This window comes from Bufo gargarizans, chromosome 7, assembly GCF_014858855.1.
Source record: "Bufo gargarizans isolate SCDJY-AF-19 chromosome 7, ASM1485885v1, whole genome shotgun sequence".
NCBI lineage: Eukaryota > Metazoa > Chordata > Amphibia > Anura > Bufonidae > Bufo > Bufo gargarizans.
The window spans coordinates 110,256,201-110,271,432 of record NC_058086.1 but is presented as its reverse complement, the minus strand read 5'-3'; the positions used below and the strand labels follow the sequence as shown (position 1 = coordinate 110,271,432).

At 45.6% G+C, this 15,232-nt stretch overlaps 1 protein-coding gene across 2 annotated transcripts in view; it reads right to left on the bottom strand.

Annotated features, from left to right (window-relative positions):
• Positions 1-15,232, bottom strand: part of LOC122943243 (flavin-containing monooxygenase 5-like) — a 385,367-nt gene that overhangs the window by 311,611 nt on the left and 58,524 nt on the right. Inside the window, exons 1-2 of one of the 2 annotated variants that reach the window (XM_044300830.1) lie at positions 5,219-5,262; positions 1,874-2,011 (exon numbers count right to left, since the gene is read on the bottom strand). In XM_044300830.1, the coding sequence (XP_044156765.1) occupies positions 1,874-2,008 (135 nt within the window). In that variant the 5' untranslated portion in view covers positions 2,009-2,011; positions 5,219-5,262. Of the gene's footprint in view, positions 1-1,873; positions 2,012-5,218; positions 5,263-15,232 lie in introns of those variants that run through there. The other variant, XM_044300829.1, reaches the window with a different exon arrangement.

Here is a 15,232-nt window from a genome sequence, read left to right as displayed (position 1 = left end):
CAGAATGTCCGCCGGCCACATTAACTATGATGGGGTCTGGCAGAGATCGGCCACAATCCGGCAAAAATGCAGAGAATCAGCGGGACACAAACCACTGCATGCCTAAGTTTGTGTCCGGCCAATTCCATGCATTTTCTGCCGGATCAGGTGGCCAGAGCGTAGTGCTGTATGTTTTGTATTGCTATAAGTATTCTTAGGACGGAATAGGTTAGGTTGAGAATTTGGCTTGAGAGGAGGGAGGGGGGGGGGGGGGCAGGCACATTCTTTGCACAGGGGCCCTCTGCTGTCTGTGTCCACCCCTGTTGTCAGCCTTAGTTATATAGTTATAGCTATGATGTATGTGGATGTGTCATCGACAATATGTAAGATCCCAGCCAGGATCTGTCATGTTATTTCTGGGCTTGAACATTGGAAGGATTTGACATTAGTTAGATAGAGAAAAATTTTCTTAAAAAGAATACAGCTAGTTTGGGGGTTAACAGAGTTATTTTCACAGGGAAAATAAGACCATAGCTAGTTAGATGTATAATTATTTCACAGATAGAAGTCATTTATCAAAATGGTGAAAGGTAGAACTGGCTTAGTTGCCCATAGCAACCAATCAGATTCCACCTTTCATTCCAGACAGCTACTTTGGAAAATTAAAGTTGTACAACTCAATTTATTAGTAATGTATATAACTCCAATGTTCATTACATAATTAAAAGTCGCAACACATCTTTTACAGTATTAATTTGTTTAGCAGTATGCCACCTGACATATTGGTGTGTGTCACAGTTACTGTACAGTGGCATGTGGCATTGTCACATAAAAGCAGAAAATGTTTTCCTAAATGAGCTTGAAAAACTTTATGTCACGGTAGGTAAGATAAGGGAAGGAAACAGGAAACGGCAAAGCAAACAAAACAACTGACTAGGCCCCAATAGCTAGGGAACAAAGGGGTCACCTCTTAGCAATCCCTAAAAGACTTTACCTACACTGCTATGCCCATGTGCATTTCTCGATGGTAGATATACACATGTCCATGTACCTAAGCTGAAACACACTAGACCAAACCCTCTGCAGTAGGGAAAAGGGCAAGTGACTACCAGCTCCTTCAACCACCGAAGGAGCTAGCGTCACTCTAGGGGCCCAGTAAAAACAGACACAGAAGGGAAAAGGGAAAAGAACTTATCTTTAGATGAGTTGGAGCAGACACTCCACCAAAACTTCCAGCACACTAACAAGGAAGAAGTATAACCCGCAAAGGCTATAGGGATAGGGAGGAATAAATAGCCTCCCCAATGACCAAACAAACCACACCTGATAGGAGGTGGGATTCTATTCAAACCCAAAACAAAACAAACTGTCAGATCGAGTCACGTGCAGCAACTCTGACAGATCGTCTCAGAACACCCACAGGGCAGGGCGTGACACTTTACATGGATCAGTGAGGATTTTCACATACCTCCAGATGATCACAATTAATAGATCTGCCTTTGATAATAGAGGGGAATGGATATTTATCCTCAGCCAAATGATGCCACTAACTACTTTCCCATAATTTTCCAAGCTGTACTGCTACTACCTTTGCTACCACGTCTACTACCCCTACAAAGCAGCATGTTGTCTGACTTATCATGTTACATACTGTGCTGCTGCCACTACTATTGGCCCTAAAAGGGCTTGATGCTTATCAAATTTCAATTAGCAATTTTATTTAACTACGTTTCCCTTGGACCAGTATACAAAAAGTGCCTTATCTTGGAATATACAGGGGTCCTGAGCCCCATTATGGTGCCCATATGTCTGTTAGGGCATATGGAAATGAGTGGGTCATGTGAGACTTCTACAATGTGTTTTTGCCATTTATCTGTAATGTTCTGATTCATACCTTATATCGCCAAAGTCCTCCAATATCTTCACTTTTTTCAAAGCATGTGGGTTCAAGTCCCTCATCAAGACAACACTTAATAGCTGCCAAACCACTGGCTCCTGCCCCAATCACAGCTACAGTCTTCACCGCCATTATCTGTGGTCATAAACAAAATTAGAACACATATACAGTGTATATCAAATACATGCAACAGATCAAACAGATCATAAAGTAAATCAAACCTTTGAAAAGTTTCCCAGCAAAACTCTCTTTAAAATGCATATCCTATGAATTGGGCAGCATGGTGGCTCAGTGGTTAGAGGTGGGGTCCTTGGTTCAAATCTTGCCAATGACTACATCTAATGCGGTAAGAGTTGTCCTTTTATAATAATGTTAGTTTCAGTTGTATATCGATTAATACTGAATGATTTATATGGCCAAGTTTACTGCAGCAGCAAGAGAGAGGTTCTGTGTTACAACATGCAGAGTAGATTGTGCTATAGCGCTTCTTGCCAGTACCCTGGTTTGCTCATTCAGCCGTACGGTATACAGATGATGTCAGGGAAGTTGGTACAAGCCTATTTTGTCTGGCAATGACTTCGCTCTCCCCTGTTTTGGTTTTAATCACTGAGGAAGAAACCTAAGGTTTCAAAACGTGTCTGGTGATGAAGAAATAAGTTGCAGTATTGACCTACCTAGTACAACTGTGCTCTTAACATACCAAGTGTGGAAGCAACAGAGATTGTACCGCTGTTTGTGGGCCACAATACGAGCCCGGCTGGCACACAGTCGTGGGCATGAGCCCTAAGGTTACATGCAGTCCCACAGCTTGGAACCACCCACAGATCTGTGTGTGAAAATTTACTAAGATGAGAACCAAAGCATATGCATACAATACGGCTGTTTGGGACCACATGCTAATCAGTGTGTGAACACATGCCAAGATGAGAGCCACATATGAGTAGATTGTGACTGATTTAAGGGCGCATATGTGAAAAAGCCCAATGAAGCTCTCCTGAGTTAAGTACATGTCATGAAGACACACTATAATTGTGTCAGGCAAAATGTAAACATAAATTGAGTAATAATTTTATATAAAACCTATATTTGTAATAGTATGCAAACAAAATTAATAAATGTAAAACCAAATATATTTTTATAAATGTATATAAAATAAATTGTATGTAATACTACTGTTTGGGATTACATACAGATCTGTGTGAGAACATGTGCTAAGGTGGGAGCCATAGCATATCCATGCAGTACAACTATTTGACATTACATGTGGATTGGTATGTGAACATGTACTTAGATGAGTGCCACACCATATGGGTTGATGCGTTTATGTGAAAAAGTCCAGTGAAGCTCTCCTAAGCTAAACACATGTCATGCCTATACTTGTAATAGTATGTAATCAAAATGAATAAATGTTCGACCAAGTGTATATTTATAAATATAAAAATAAATATAAATTATATTGAGTGCGACTACTTGAGATTACACTTAAAACTGAACCCAAGTTCGGGAAATGTTTTTTTACAGTAGAAATTGATTTCCGAAGCTATTACCCAAGTCCTGAAGTCTCACGAGACTTTGCGAAGTAATAACTTCAATTCATAGAAACCAATACATTCTAATACTGTACGGAGCGCTTGTTCCTATTGTGAATAACAGCCAAAGTAGACCATAATCAATAATCACAGATATGACATTGTACATTACATAAATTGTGAAAGTTATTGTGTTGTATACATTATTGAATGCATAGGATGAACAACTATAAAACTGAAAAAGAGGATAGCGTAACATGTATCCAAAACATTATCTATGTCCACTAGTTCTGTGTCAGATGAAAGTAAACATTTTATTTCAGAACATAATGGTAACATCTCGTAGTTTAGATGCTATGGAATCGGAAATGTGACTAACACGGGGATGGGGGGGGGGGGGGGCTGGAGAAAAACACTCTTGCATCGGGAAGCTTTTTAGATATATCAAAATTTCCCTGGGGCCACAATTACAGATCTGATTTATTGTTGGTCTACTTTGGCTGGTATTGACACTAGGAATTAGTATAGGTGCTTTCAGTACCATAAGACGACCCCCAACTTTTCCATTTACATATATAGGGATTGGGCTATACTCGCCGTATAAGACTACCTCTGCCTCTCCAGTCCAGGGAACTGACCATGGCAGCCAGGGCTTCAGTAGCGTCCTGGCTGCCATGGTAACCAATCTTTTTCTTTTCACATTCCCAGTTTCCCAAATAGGAACTACTAGGGGCCTGGGAAAGATGGTGGGTCCATTGCCATGGGGGATCTGTGGGTGGCACTGTTATTGAGGGGCACTGTTATTGGAGGGGATCTGTGGATGGAACTGTTATGGGGGGATCTGTGGATGGCACTGTTATGTAGAGGGGAATCTGTGGATGGCACTGTTATGTAGAGGGTGATCTGTGGATGGCACTGTTATGGGCAGGGGGATCAGTGGATGGCACTGTTATGGGGAGGGGGATCTGTGGATGACACTGCTATAGGGAGGGGGATCTGTGGATGACACTATATAGCATCTTATGCTATATGTGTCATCCACAGATCTCCCCCAAAACAGTGTCCCCCAATACACCGGCCCCGCCTCTCACAGCAGTATAATATCTAAAGACTATTCGTTAACCGGCAGTAACTTGAACTTTAAATCAGCGCTATGATCTTTATTGCGTTACAATGAGGCTATGGTAACAGGCAGAGCGGGCAGCGGTGTAACGTCACTCACGTCCCGCGCCTGCTCTTCCTGCTTCATTCATAAAGTGGGCGGAGCAGGCTCATCACATGAGTGACGTTAAGCCACCGCCCTCTCTGCCTGTTACCGGAGCTTCGTTGTAAGGTAATGAAGATCATAGTACCGTTGCCGTCTCTAGCCCCTCCTCCATCCCGGCTGATACATCAGTGCGCTGTGACTGCCTGCCTGACCACCCGCTCCCCGCCGCATAGCAATGAATCGGCCAATTATTCAATAACGGTATTCGTCGACAAAGAATCCCGTTATCGAATATTATCAATTATAAATAACGTTGATTGATGGTTGCAGCCCTACAGGGGACAAATTAAGAGAGGGGCGGTGCTGGGATCCAGGATTCCGTGCATGGCAGCACAGGTGGGAGGGAGTGACTGCTTCCTTTTCACCTGTGCTGCCTTATACCAGGCGTATAAGATGACTCCCGACTTTTGAAAATAATTTCTAGTGTTAGAAAGTATATACGCCGGAAAATATGGTACTTTTTTTGGTACATTGGAACTTATTCTTATTCTCATGTTTATTAAAACACAATTGGTTTTACTAAATTGTCTGTGTGTGGAGGCTCACCCGCTAGTGGAGGTGGATATGGGTGCTCTTGACGTATCTGTTTCACCCAATCAGAAAGAAAGTATATACTATAAAATAAAATATTAGTCAGGCACTCGCATCATTCATGCACCAGAGAGTAAAAGAGTACGGGTAGCTGTTATACTTAATTAAATTTATTAACAATGTACTATAAAAACGCATGCAGAATAAATGAACTCATATATTGTATAAAAGTAAAAAAAAAATGTAAATACATAAAATTGTATACAACAATTGATGCAGTCTCTTTGTTGACTACTAGATGGCAATCTCTAGCAGCTTTGGAACACATACTTTCTGTGTGTCATATGCAATTGCATATGTTCTCCACCAGATGGTGCTGTTTTTCAATAAGCGTGTATTCTTGGTAAATACAACAGTTATTGCACCTGTTTACCACCAGATGTGATGTTTCTTAATATATGCATGCTGCTGGTAAGTGTTTGTTGGTTAGTAACCGTTAGTTGTTACATTTGTGAATACTGACCAGTATATCATTGCACAAGAAACAGACTCTCAGTCCACATACGATGAGTAGAGTTGAGCGAACACCTGGATGTTCGGGTTCGAGAAGTTCGGCCGAACATCCCGGAAATGTTCGGGTTCGGGATCCGAACCCGATCCGAACTTCGTCCCGAACCCGAACCCCATTGAAGTCAATGGGGACCCGAACTTTTCGGCACTAAAACGGCTGTAAAACAGCCCAGGAAAGGGCTAGAGGGCTGCAAAAGGCAGCAACATGTAGGTAAATCCCCTGCAAACAAATGTGGATAGGGAAATTAATTAAAATAAAAATTAAATAAATAAAAATTAACCAAAATCAATTGGAGAGAGGTTCCATAGCAGAGAATCTGGCTTCCCGTCACCCACCACTGGAACAGTCCATTCTCAGATATTTAGGCCCCGGCACCCAGGCAGAGGAGAGAGGTCCCGTAACAGAGAATCTGTCTTCATGTCAGCAGAGAATTAGTCTGCATGTCATAGCAGAGAATGAGGCTTCACGTCAGCCACCACTGCAACAGTCCATTGGCATATATTTAGGCCTAGCACACAGGCAGAGGAGAGAGGTCCCGTAACAGAGAATCTGGCTTCATGTCAGCAGAGAATCAGTCTGCATGTCATAGCAGAGAATCAGGCTTCACGTCAGCCACCACTGCAACAGTCCATTGGCATATATTTAGGCCCAGCACACACACAGGCAGAGGAGAGAGGTCCCGTAACAGAGAATCTGTCTTCATGTCAGCAGAGAATTAGTCTGCATGTCATAGCAGAGAATGAGGCTTCACGTCACCCACCACTGCAACAGTCCATTGGCATATATTTAGGCCTAGCACACAGGCAGAGCAGAGAGGTCCCGTAACAGACAATCTGGCTTCATGACAGCAGAGAATCAGTCTGCATGTCATAGCAGAGAATGAGGCTTCACGTCACCCACCACTGCAACAGTCCATTGGCATATATTTAGGCCTAGCACACAGGCAGAGGAGAGAGGTCCCGTAACAGAGAATCTGTCTTCATGTCAGCAGAGAATCAGTCTGCATGTCATAGCAGAGAATGAGGCTTCACGTCAGCCACCACTGCAACAGTCCATTGGCATATATTTAGGCCCAGCACCCAGGCAGAGGAGGGAGGTCCCGTAACAGAGAATCTGTCTTCATGTCAGCAGAGAATTAGTCTGCATGTCATAGCAGAGAATGAGGCTTCACGTCAGCCACCACTGCAACAGTCCATTGGCATATATTTAGGCCCAGCACACACACAGGCAGAGGAGAGAGGTCCCGTAACAGAGAATCTGGCTTCATGTCAGCAGAGAATCAGTCTGCATGTCATAGCAGAGAATGAGGCTTCACGTCAGCCACCACTGCAACAGTCCATTGGCATATATTTAGGCCCAGCACACACACAGGCAGAGGAGAGAGGTCCCGTAACAGAGAATCTGGCTTCATGTCAGCAGAGAATCAGTCTGCATGTCATAGCAGAGAATGAGGCTTCACGTCAGCCACCACTGCAACAGTCCATTGGCATATATTTAGGCCCAGCACCCAGGCAGAGGAGGGAGGTCCCGTAACAGAGAATCTGTCTTCATGTCAGCAGAGAATTAGTCTGCATGTCATAGCAGAGAATGAGGCTTCACGTCAGCCACCACTGCAACAGTCCATTGGCATATATTTAGGCCCAGCACACACACAGGCAGAGGAGAGAGGTCCCGTAACAGAGAATCTGGCTTCATGTCAGCAGAGAATCAGTCTGCATGTCATAGCAGAGAATGAGGCTTCACGTCAGCCACCACTGCAACAGTCCATTGGCATATATTTAGGCCCAGCACACACACAGGCAGAGGAGAGAGGTCCCGTAACAGAGAATCTGTCTTCATGTCAGCAGAGAATTAGTCTGCATGTCATAGCAGAGAATGAGGCTTCACGTCACCCACCACTGCAACAGTCCATTGGCATATATTTAGGCCTAGCACACAGGCAGAGCAGAGAGGTCCCGTAACAGACAATCTGGCTTCATGACAGCAGAGAATCAGTCTGCATGTCATAGCAGAGAATGAGGCTTCACGTCACCCACCACTGCAACAGTCCATTGGCATATATTTAGGCCTAGCACACAGGCAGAGCAGAGAGGTCCCGTAACAGACAATCTGGCTTCATGTCAGCAGAGAATCAGTCTGCATGTCATAGCAGAGAATGAGGCTTCACGTCACCCACCACTGCAACAGTCCATTGGCATATATTTAGGCCTAGCACACAGGCAGAGCAGAGAGGTCCCGTAACAGACAATCTGGCTTCATGACAGCAGAGAATCAGTCTGCATGTCATAGCAGAGAATGAGGCTTCACGTCACCCACCACTGCAACAGTCCATTGGCATATATTTAGGCCTAGCACACAGGCAGAGCAGAGAGGTCCCGTAACAGACAATCTGGCTTCATGTCAGCAGAGAATCAGTCTGCATGTCATAGCAGAGAATGAGGCTTCACGTCACCCACCACTGCAACAGTCCATTGGCATATATTTAGGCCTAGCACACAGGCAGAGCAGAGAGGTCCCGTAACAGACGATCTGGCTTCATGTCAGCAGAGAATCAGTCTGCATGTCATAGCAGAGAATCAGGCTTCACGTCAGCCACCACTGCAACAGTCCATTGTCATAAATTTAGGCCCAGCACCCAGGCAGAGGAGAGAGGTCCCGTAACAGACAATCTGGCTTCATGTCAGCAGAGAATTAGTCTGCATGTCATAGCAGAGAATCAGGCTTCATGTCAGCCACCACTGCAACAGTCCATTGGCATATATTTAGGCCTAGCACACAGGCAGAGGAGAGGTTCATTCAACTTTGGGTAGCATCGCAATATAATGGTAAAATGAAAATAAAAATAGGATTGAATGAGGAAGTGCCCTGGAGTCCAATAATATATGGTTATGGGGAGGTAGTTAATGTCTAATCTGGACAAGGGACGGACAGGTCCTGTGGGATCCATGCCTGGTTCATTTTTATGAACGTCAGCTTGTCCACATTGGCTGTAGACAGGCGGCTGCGTTTGTCTGTAATGACGCCCCCTGCCGTGCTGAATACACGTTCAGACAAAACGCTGGCTGCCGGGCAGGCCAGCACCTCCAAGGCATAAAAGGCTAGCTCTGGCCACGTGGACAATTTAGAGACCCAGAAGTTGAATGGGGCCGAACCATCAGTCAGTACGTGGAGGGGTGTGCACACGTACTGTTCCACCATGTTAGTGAAATGTTGCCTCCTGCTAACACGTTGCGTATCAGGTGGTGGTGCAGTTAGCTGTGGCGTGTTGACAAAAGTTTTCCACATCTCTGCCATGCTAACCCTGCCCTCAGAGGAGCTGGCCGTGACACAGCTGCCTTGGCGACCTCTTGCTCCTCCTCTGCCTTGGCCTTGGGCTTCCACTTGTTCCCCTGTGACATTTGGGAATGCTCTCAGTAGCGCGTCTACCAACGTGCGCTTGTACTCGCGCATCTTCCTATCACGCTCCAGTGCAGGAAGTAAGGTGGGCACATTGTCTTTGTAGCGTGGATCCAGCAGGGTGGCAACCCAGTAGTCCGCACAGGTTAAAATGTGGGCAACTCTGCTGTCGTTGCGCAGGCACTGCAGCATGTAGTCGCTCATGTGTGCCAGGCTGCCCAGGGGTAAGGACAAGCTGTCCTCTGTGGGAGGCGTATCGTCATCGTCCTGCCTTTCCCCCCAGCCACGCACCAGTGATGGACCCGAGCTGCGTTGGGTGCCACCCCGCTGTGACCATGCTTCATCCTCATCCTCCTCCACCTCCTCCTCATCCTCGTCCTCCTCGTCCTCCAGTAGTGGGCCCTGGCTGGCCACATTTGTACCTGGCCTCTGCTGTTGCAAAAAACCTCCCTCTGAGTCACTTCGAAGAGACTGGCCTGAAAGTGCTAAAAATGACCCCTCTTCCTCATCCTCCTCCTCCTCCTCCTGGGCCACCTCCTGTTCCATCATCGCCCTAAGTGTTTTCTCAAGGAGACATAGAAGTGGTATTGTAACGCTGATAACGGTGTCATCGCCACTGGCCATGTTGGTGGAGTACTCGAAACAGCGCAACAGGGCACACAGGTCTCGCATGGAGGCCCAGTCATTGGTGGTGAAGTGGTGCTGTTCTGTAGTGCGACTGACCCGTGCGTGCTGCAGCTGAAACTCCACTATGGCCTGCTGCTGCTCGCACAGTCTGTCCAGCATGTGCAAGGTGGAGTTCCACCTGGTGGGCACGTCGCATATGAGGCGGTGAGCGGGAAGGCCGAAGTTACGCTGTAGCGCAGACAGGCGAGCAGCGGCAGGATGTGAACGCCGGAAGCGCGAACAGACGGCCCGCACTTTATGCAGCAGCTCTGACATGTCGGGGTAGTTGTGAATGAACTTCTGCACCACCAAATTCAGCACATGCGCCAAGCAAGGGATGTGCGTCAAATTGGCTAGTCCCAGAGCTGCAACGAGATTTCGCCCATTATCACACACCACCAGGCCGGGCTTGAGGCTCACCGGCAGCAACCACTCGTCGGTCTGTTGTTCAATACCCCGCCACAACTCCTGTGCGGTGTGGGGCCTGTCCCCCAAACATATGAGTTTCAGAATGGCCTGCTGACGTTTACCCCGGGCTGTGCTGAAGTTGGTGGTGAAGGTGTGTGGCTGACTGGATGAGCAGGTGGAAGAAGAGGAGGAGGAAGCCGAGAAGGAGGAGGTGGCAACAGGAGGCAAAGAATGTTGCCCTGCGATCCTTGGCGGCGGCAGGACGTGCGCCAAACAGCTCTCCGCCTGGGGCCCAGCTGCCACTACATTTACCCAGTGTGCAGTTAGGGAGATATAGCGTCCCTGGCCGTGCTTACTGGTCCACGTATCTGTGGTTAGGTGGACCTTGCTACAGATGGCGTTGCGCAGTGCACACTTGATTTTATCGGATACTTGGTTGTGCAGGGAAGGCACGGCTCTCTTGGAGAAGTAGTGCCGGCTGGGAACAACATACTGTGGGACAGCAAGCGACATGAGCTGTTTGAAGCTGTCTGTGTCCACCAGCCTAAATGACAGCATTTCATAGGCCAGTAGTTTAGAAATGCTGGCATTCAGGGCCAGGGATCGAGGGTGGCTAGGTGGGAATTTACGCTTTCTATCAAATGTTTGTGAGATGGAGAGCTGAACGCTGGCGTGTGACATGGTTGAGACGCTTGGTGACGGAGGTGGTGGTGGTGGTGTTGGTGGTACATCCCCTGTTTGCTGGGCGGCAGGTGCCAACGTTCCTCCAGAGGCGGAGGAAGAGGCCGAGGCGGCAGCAGCAGAATAGGCCGAGGCGGCAGCAGCAGAAGAGGTAGCAGGGGGAGCCTGAGTGACTTCCTTGGTTTTAAGGTGTTTACTCCACTGCAGTTCATGCTTTGCATGCAGGTGCCTGGTCATGCAGGTTGTGCTCAGGTTCAGAACGTTAATGCCTCGCTTCAGGCTCTGATGGCACAGCGTGCAAACCACTCGGGTCTTGTCGTCAGCACATTGTTTGAAGAAGTGCCATGCCAGGGAACTCCTTGAAGCTGCCTTTGGGGTGCTCGGTCCCAGATGGCGGCGGTCAGTAGCAGGCGGAGTCTCTTGGCGGCGGGTGTTCTGCTTTTGCCCACTGCTCCCTCTTTTGCTACGCTGTTGGCTCGGTCTCACCACTGCCTCTTCCTCCGAACTGTGAAAGTCAGTGGCACGACCTTCATTCCATGTGGGGTCTAGGACCTCATCGTCCCCTGCATCGTCTTCCACCCAGTCTTGATCCCTGACCTCCTGTTCAGTCTGCACACTGCAGAAAGACGCAGCAGTTGGCACCTGTGTTTCGTCATCATCAGAGACATGCTGAGGTGGTATTCCCATGTCCTCATCATCAGGAAACATAAGTGGTTGTGCGTCAGTGCATTCTATGTCTTTCACCGCTGGGGAAGGGCTAGGTGGATGCCCTTGGGAAACCCTGCCAGCGGAGTCTTCAAACAGCATAAGAGACTGCTGCATAACTTGAGGCTGAGACAGTTTCCCTGGTATGCATGGGGGTGATGTGACAGACTGATGGGGTTGGTTTTCAGGCGCCATCTGTGCGCTTTCTGCAGAAGACTGGGTGGGAGATAATGTGAACGTGCTGGATCCACTGTCGGCCACCCAATTGACTAATGCCTGTACCTGCTCAGGCCTTACCATCCTTAGAACGGCATTGGGCCCCACCATATATCGCTGTAAATTCTGGCGGCTACTGGGACCTGAGGTAGTTGGTACACTAGGACGTGTGGATGTGGCAGAACGGCCACGTCCTCTCCCAGCACCAGAGGGTCCACTAACACCACCACGACCATGTCCACGTCCGCGTCCCTTACTAGATGTTTTTCTCATTGTTATGGTTCACCACAACAACAAATATATTATTTGGCCCAATGTATTGTATTCAAATTCAGCGGGATATAAATTTGAGGCCTAGTATTTAGGCGCTGGGTGACCGGTATGGATTTAGTGACAGAATTAGACTTGGAAATGCACAGAAGCGTGTGTGTGAAGTTATTCTGAATGACCCAATGTGCACCTTGAATATTATATACCCTTTTTGGGATAGATTTCAAATAGCTCTGATATAGCAGGAACCACTAAATTATGAAATTGCTAAATTGGGAATTGTACTTCAACCCAGAACAAAAAATGTGCTTTGACGGGCACTAAATAACTTTCCCAGCTACAACAGTACAGCGGTAACGAGAGATTTAGAGGGATTTAAATTTGAGGCCTAGTATTTAGGCGCTGGGTGACAGGTATGGGTTTAGTGACAGAATTAGACTTGGAAATACACAGTAGCGGGTGTGTGTGAAGTTATTCTGAATGACCCAATGTGCACCTTCAATATTATATACCCTTTTTGGGATAGATTTCAAATAGCTCTGATATAGCAGGAACCACTAAATTATGAAATTGCTAAATTGGGAATTGTACTTCAACCCAGAACAAAAAATGTGCTTTGACGGACACTAAATATCTTGCCCAGCAACAACAGTACAGCGGTGGGTAACGAGAGATTTAGAGGGATTTAAATTTGAGGCCTAGTATTTAGGCGCTGGGTCACCGGTATGGATTTAGTGACAGAATTAGACTTGGAAATGCACAGAAGCGTGTGTGTGAAGTTATTCTGAATGACCCTATGTGCACCTTCAATATTATATACCCTTTTAGGGATAGATTTCAAATAGCTCTGATATAGCAGAAACCACTAAATTATGAAATTGCTAAATTGGGAATTGTACTTCAACCCAGAACAAAAAATGTGCTTTGACGGACACTAAATATCTTGCCCAGCAACAACAGTACAGCGGTGGGTAACGAGAGATTTAGAGGGATTTAAATTTGAGGCCTAGTATTTAGGCGCTGGGTGACAGGTATGGGTTTAGTGACAGAATTAGACTTGGAAATACACAGTAGCGGGTGTGTGTGAAGTTATTCTGAATGACCCAATGTGCACCTTCAATATTATATACCCTTTTTGGGATAGATTTCAAATAGCTCTGATATAGCAGGAACCACTAAATTATGAAATTGCTAAATTGGGAATTGTACTTCAACCCAGAACAAAAAATGTGCTTTGACGGACACTAAATATCTTGCCCAGCAACAACAGTACAGTGGTGGGTAACGAGAGATTTAGAGGGATTTAAATTTGAGGCCTAGTATTTAGGCGCTGGGTCACCGGTATGGATTTAGTGACAGAATTAGACTTGGAAATGCACAGAAGCGTGTGTGTGAAGTTATTCTGAATGACCCTATGTGCACCTTCAATATTATATACCCTTTTAGGGATAGATTTCAAATAGCTCTGATATAGCAGAAACCACTAAATTATGAAATTGCTAAATTGGGAATTGTACTTCAACCCAGAACAAAAAATGTGCTTTGACGGACACTAAATATCTTGCCCAGCAACAACAGTACAGCGGTGGGTAACGAGAGATTTAGAGGGATTTAAATTTGAGGCCTAGTATTTAGGCGCTGGGTCACCGGTATGGATTTAGTGACAGAATTAGACTTGGAAATGCACAGAAGCGTGTGTGTGAAGTTATTCTGAATGACCCTATGTGCACCTTCAATATTATATACCCTTTTAGGGATAGATTTCAAATAGCTCTGATATAGCAGAAACCACTAAATTATGAAATTGCTAAATTGGGAATTGTACTTCAACCCAGAACAAAAAATGTGCTTTGACGGACACTAAATATCTTGCCCAGCAACAACAGTACAGCGGTGGGTAACGAGAGATTTAGAGGGATTTAAATTTGAGGCCTAGTATTTAGGCGCTGGGTGACAGGTATGGGTTTAGTGACAGAATTAGACTTGGAAATACACAGTAGCGGGTGTGTGTGAAGTTATTCTGAATGACCCAATGTGCACCTTCAATATTATATACCCTTTTTGGGATAGATTTCAAATAGCTCTGATATAGCAGGAACCACTAAATTATGAAATTGCTAAATTGGGAATTGTACTTCAACCCAGAACAAAAAATGTGCTTTGACGGACACTAAATATCTTGCCCAGCAACAACAGTACAGCGGTGGGTAACGAGAGATTTAGAGGGATTTAAATTTGAGGCCTAGTATTTAGGCGCTGGGTCACCGGTATGGATTTAGTGACAGAATTAGACTTGGAAATGCACAGAAGCGTGTGTGTGAAGTTATTCTGAATGACCCTATGTGCACCTTCAATATTATATACCCTTTTAGGGATAGATTTCAAATAGCTCTGATATAGCAGAAACCACTAAATTATGAAATTGCTAAATTGGGAATTGTACTTCAACCCAGAACAAAAAATGTGCTTTGACGGACACTAAATATCTTGCCCAGCAACAACAGTACAGCGGTGGGTAACGAGAGATTTAGAGGGATTTAAATTTGAGGCCTAGTATTTAGGCGCTGGGTCACCGGTATGGATTTAGTGACAGAATTAGACTTGGAAATGCACAGAAGCGTGTGTGTGAAGTTATTCTGAATGACCCTATGTGCACCTTCAATATTATATACCCTTTTAGGGATAGATTTCAAATAGCTCTGATATAGCAGAAACCACTAAATTATGAAATTGCTAAATTGGGAATTGTACTTCAACCCAGAACAAAAAATGTGCTTTGACGGACACTAAATATCTTGCCCAGCAACAACAGTACAGTGGTGGGTAACGAGAGATTTAGAGGGATTTAAATTTGAGGCCTAGTATTTAGGCGCTGGGTCACCGGTATGGATTTAGTGACAGAATTAGACTTGGAAATGCACAGAAGCGTGTGTGTGAAGTTATTCTGAATGACCCTATGTGCACCTTCAATATTATATACCCTTTTAGGGATAGATTTCAAATAGCTCTGATATAGCAGAAACCACTAAATTATGAAATTGCTAAATTGGGAATTGTACTTCAACCCAGAACAAAAAATGTGCTTTGACGGACACTAAATATCTTGCCCAGCAACA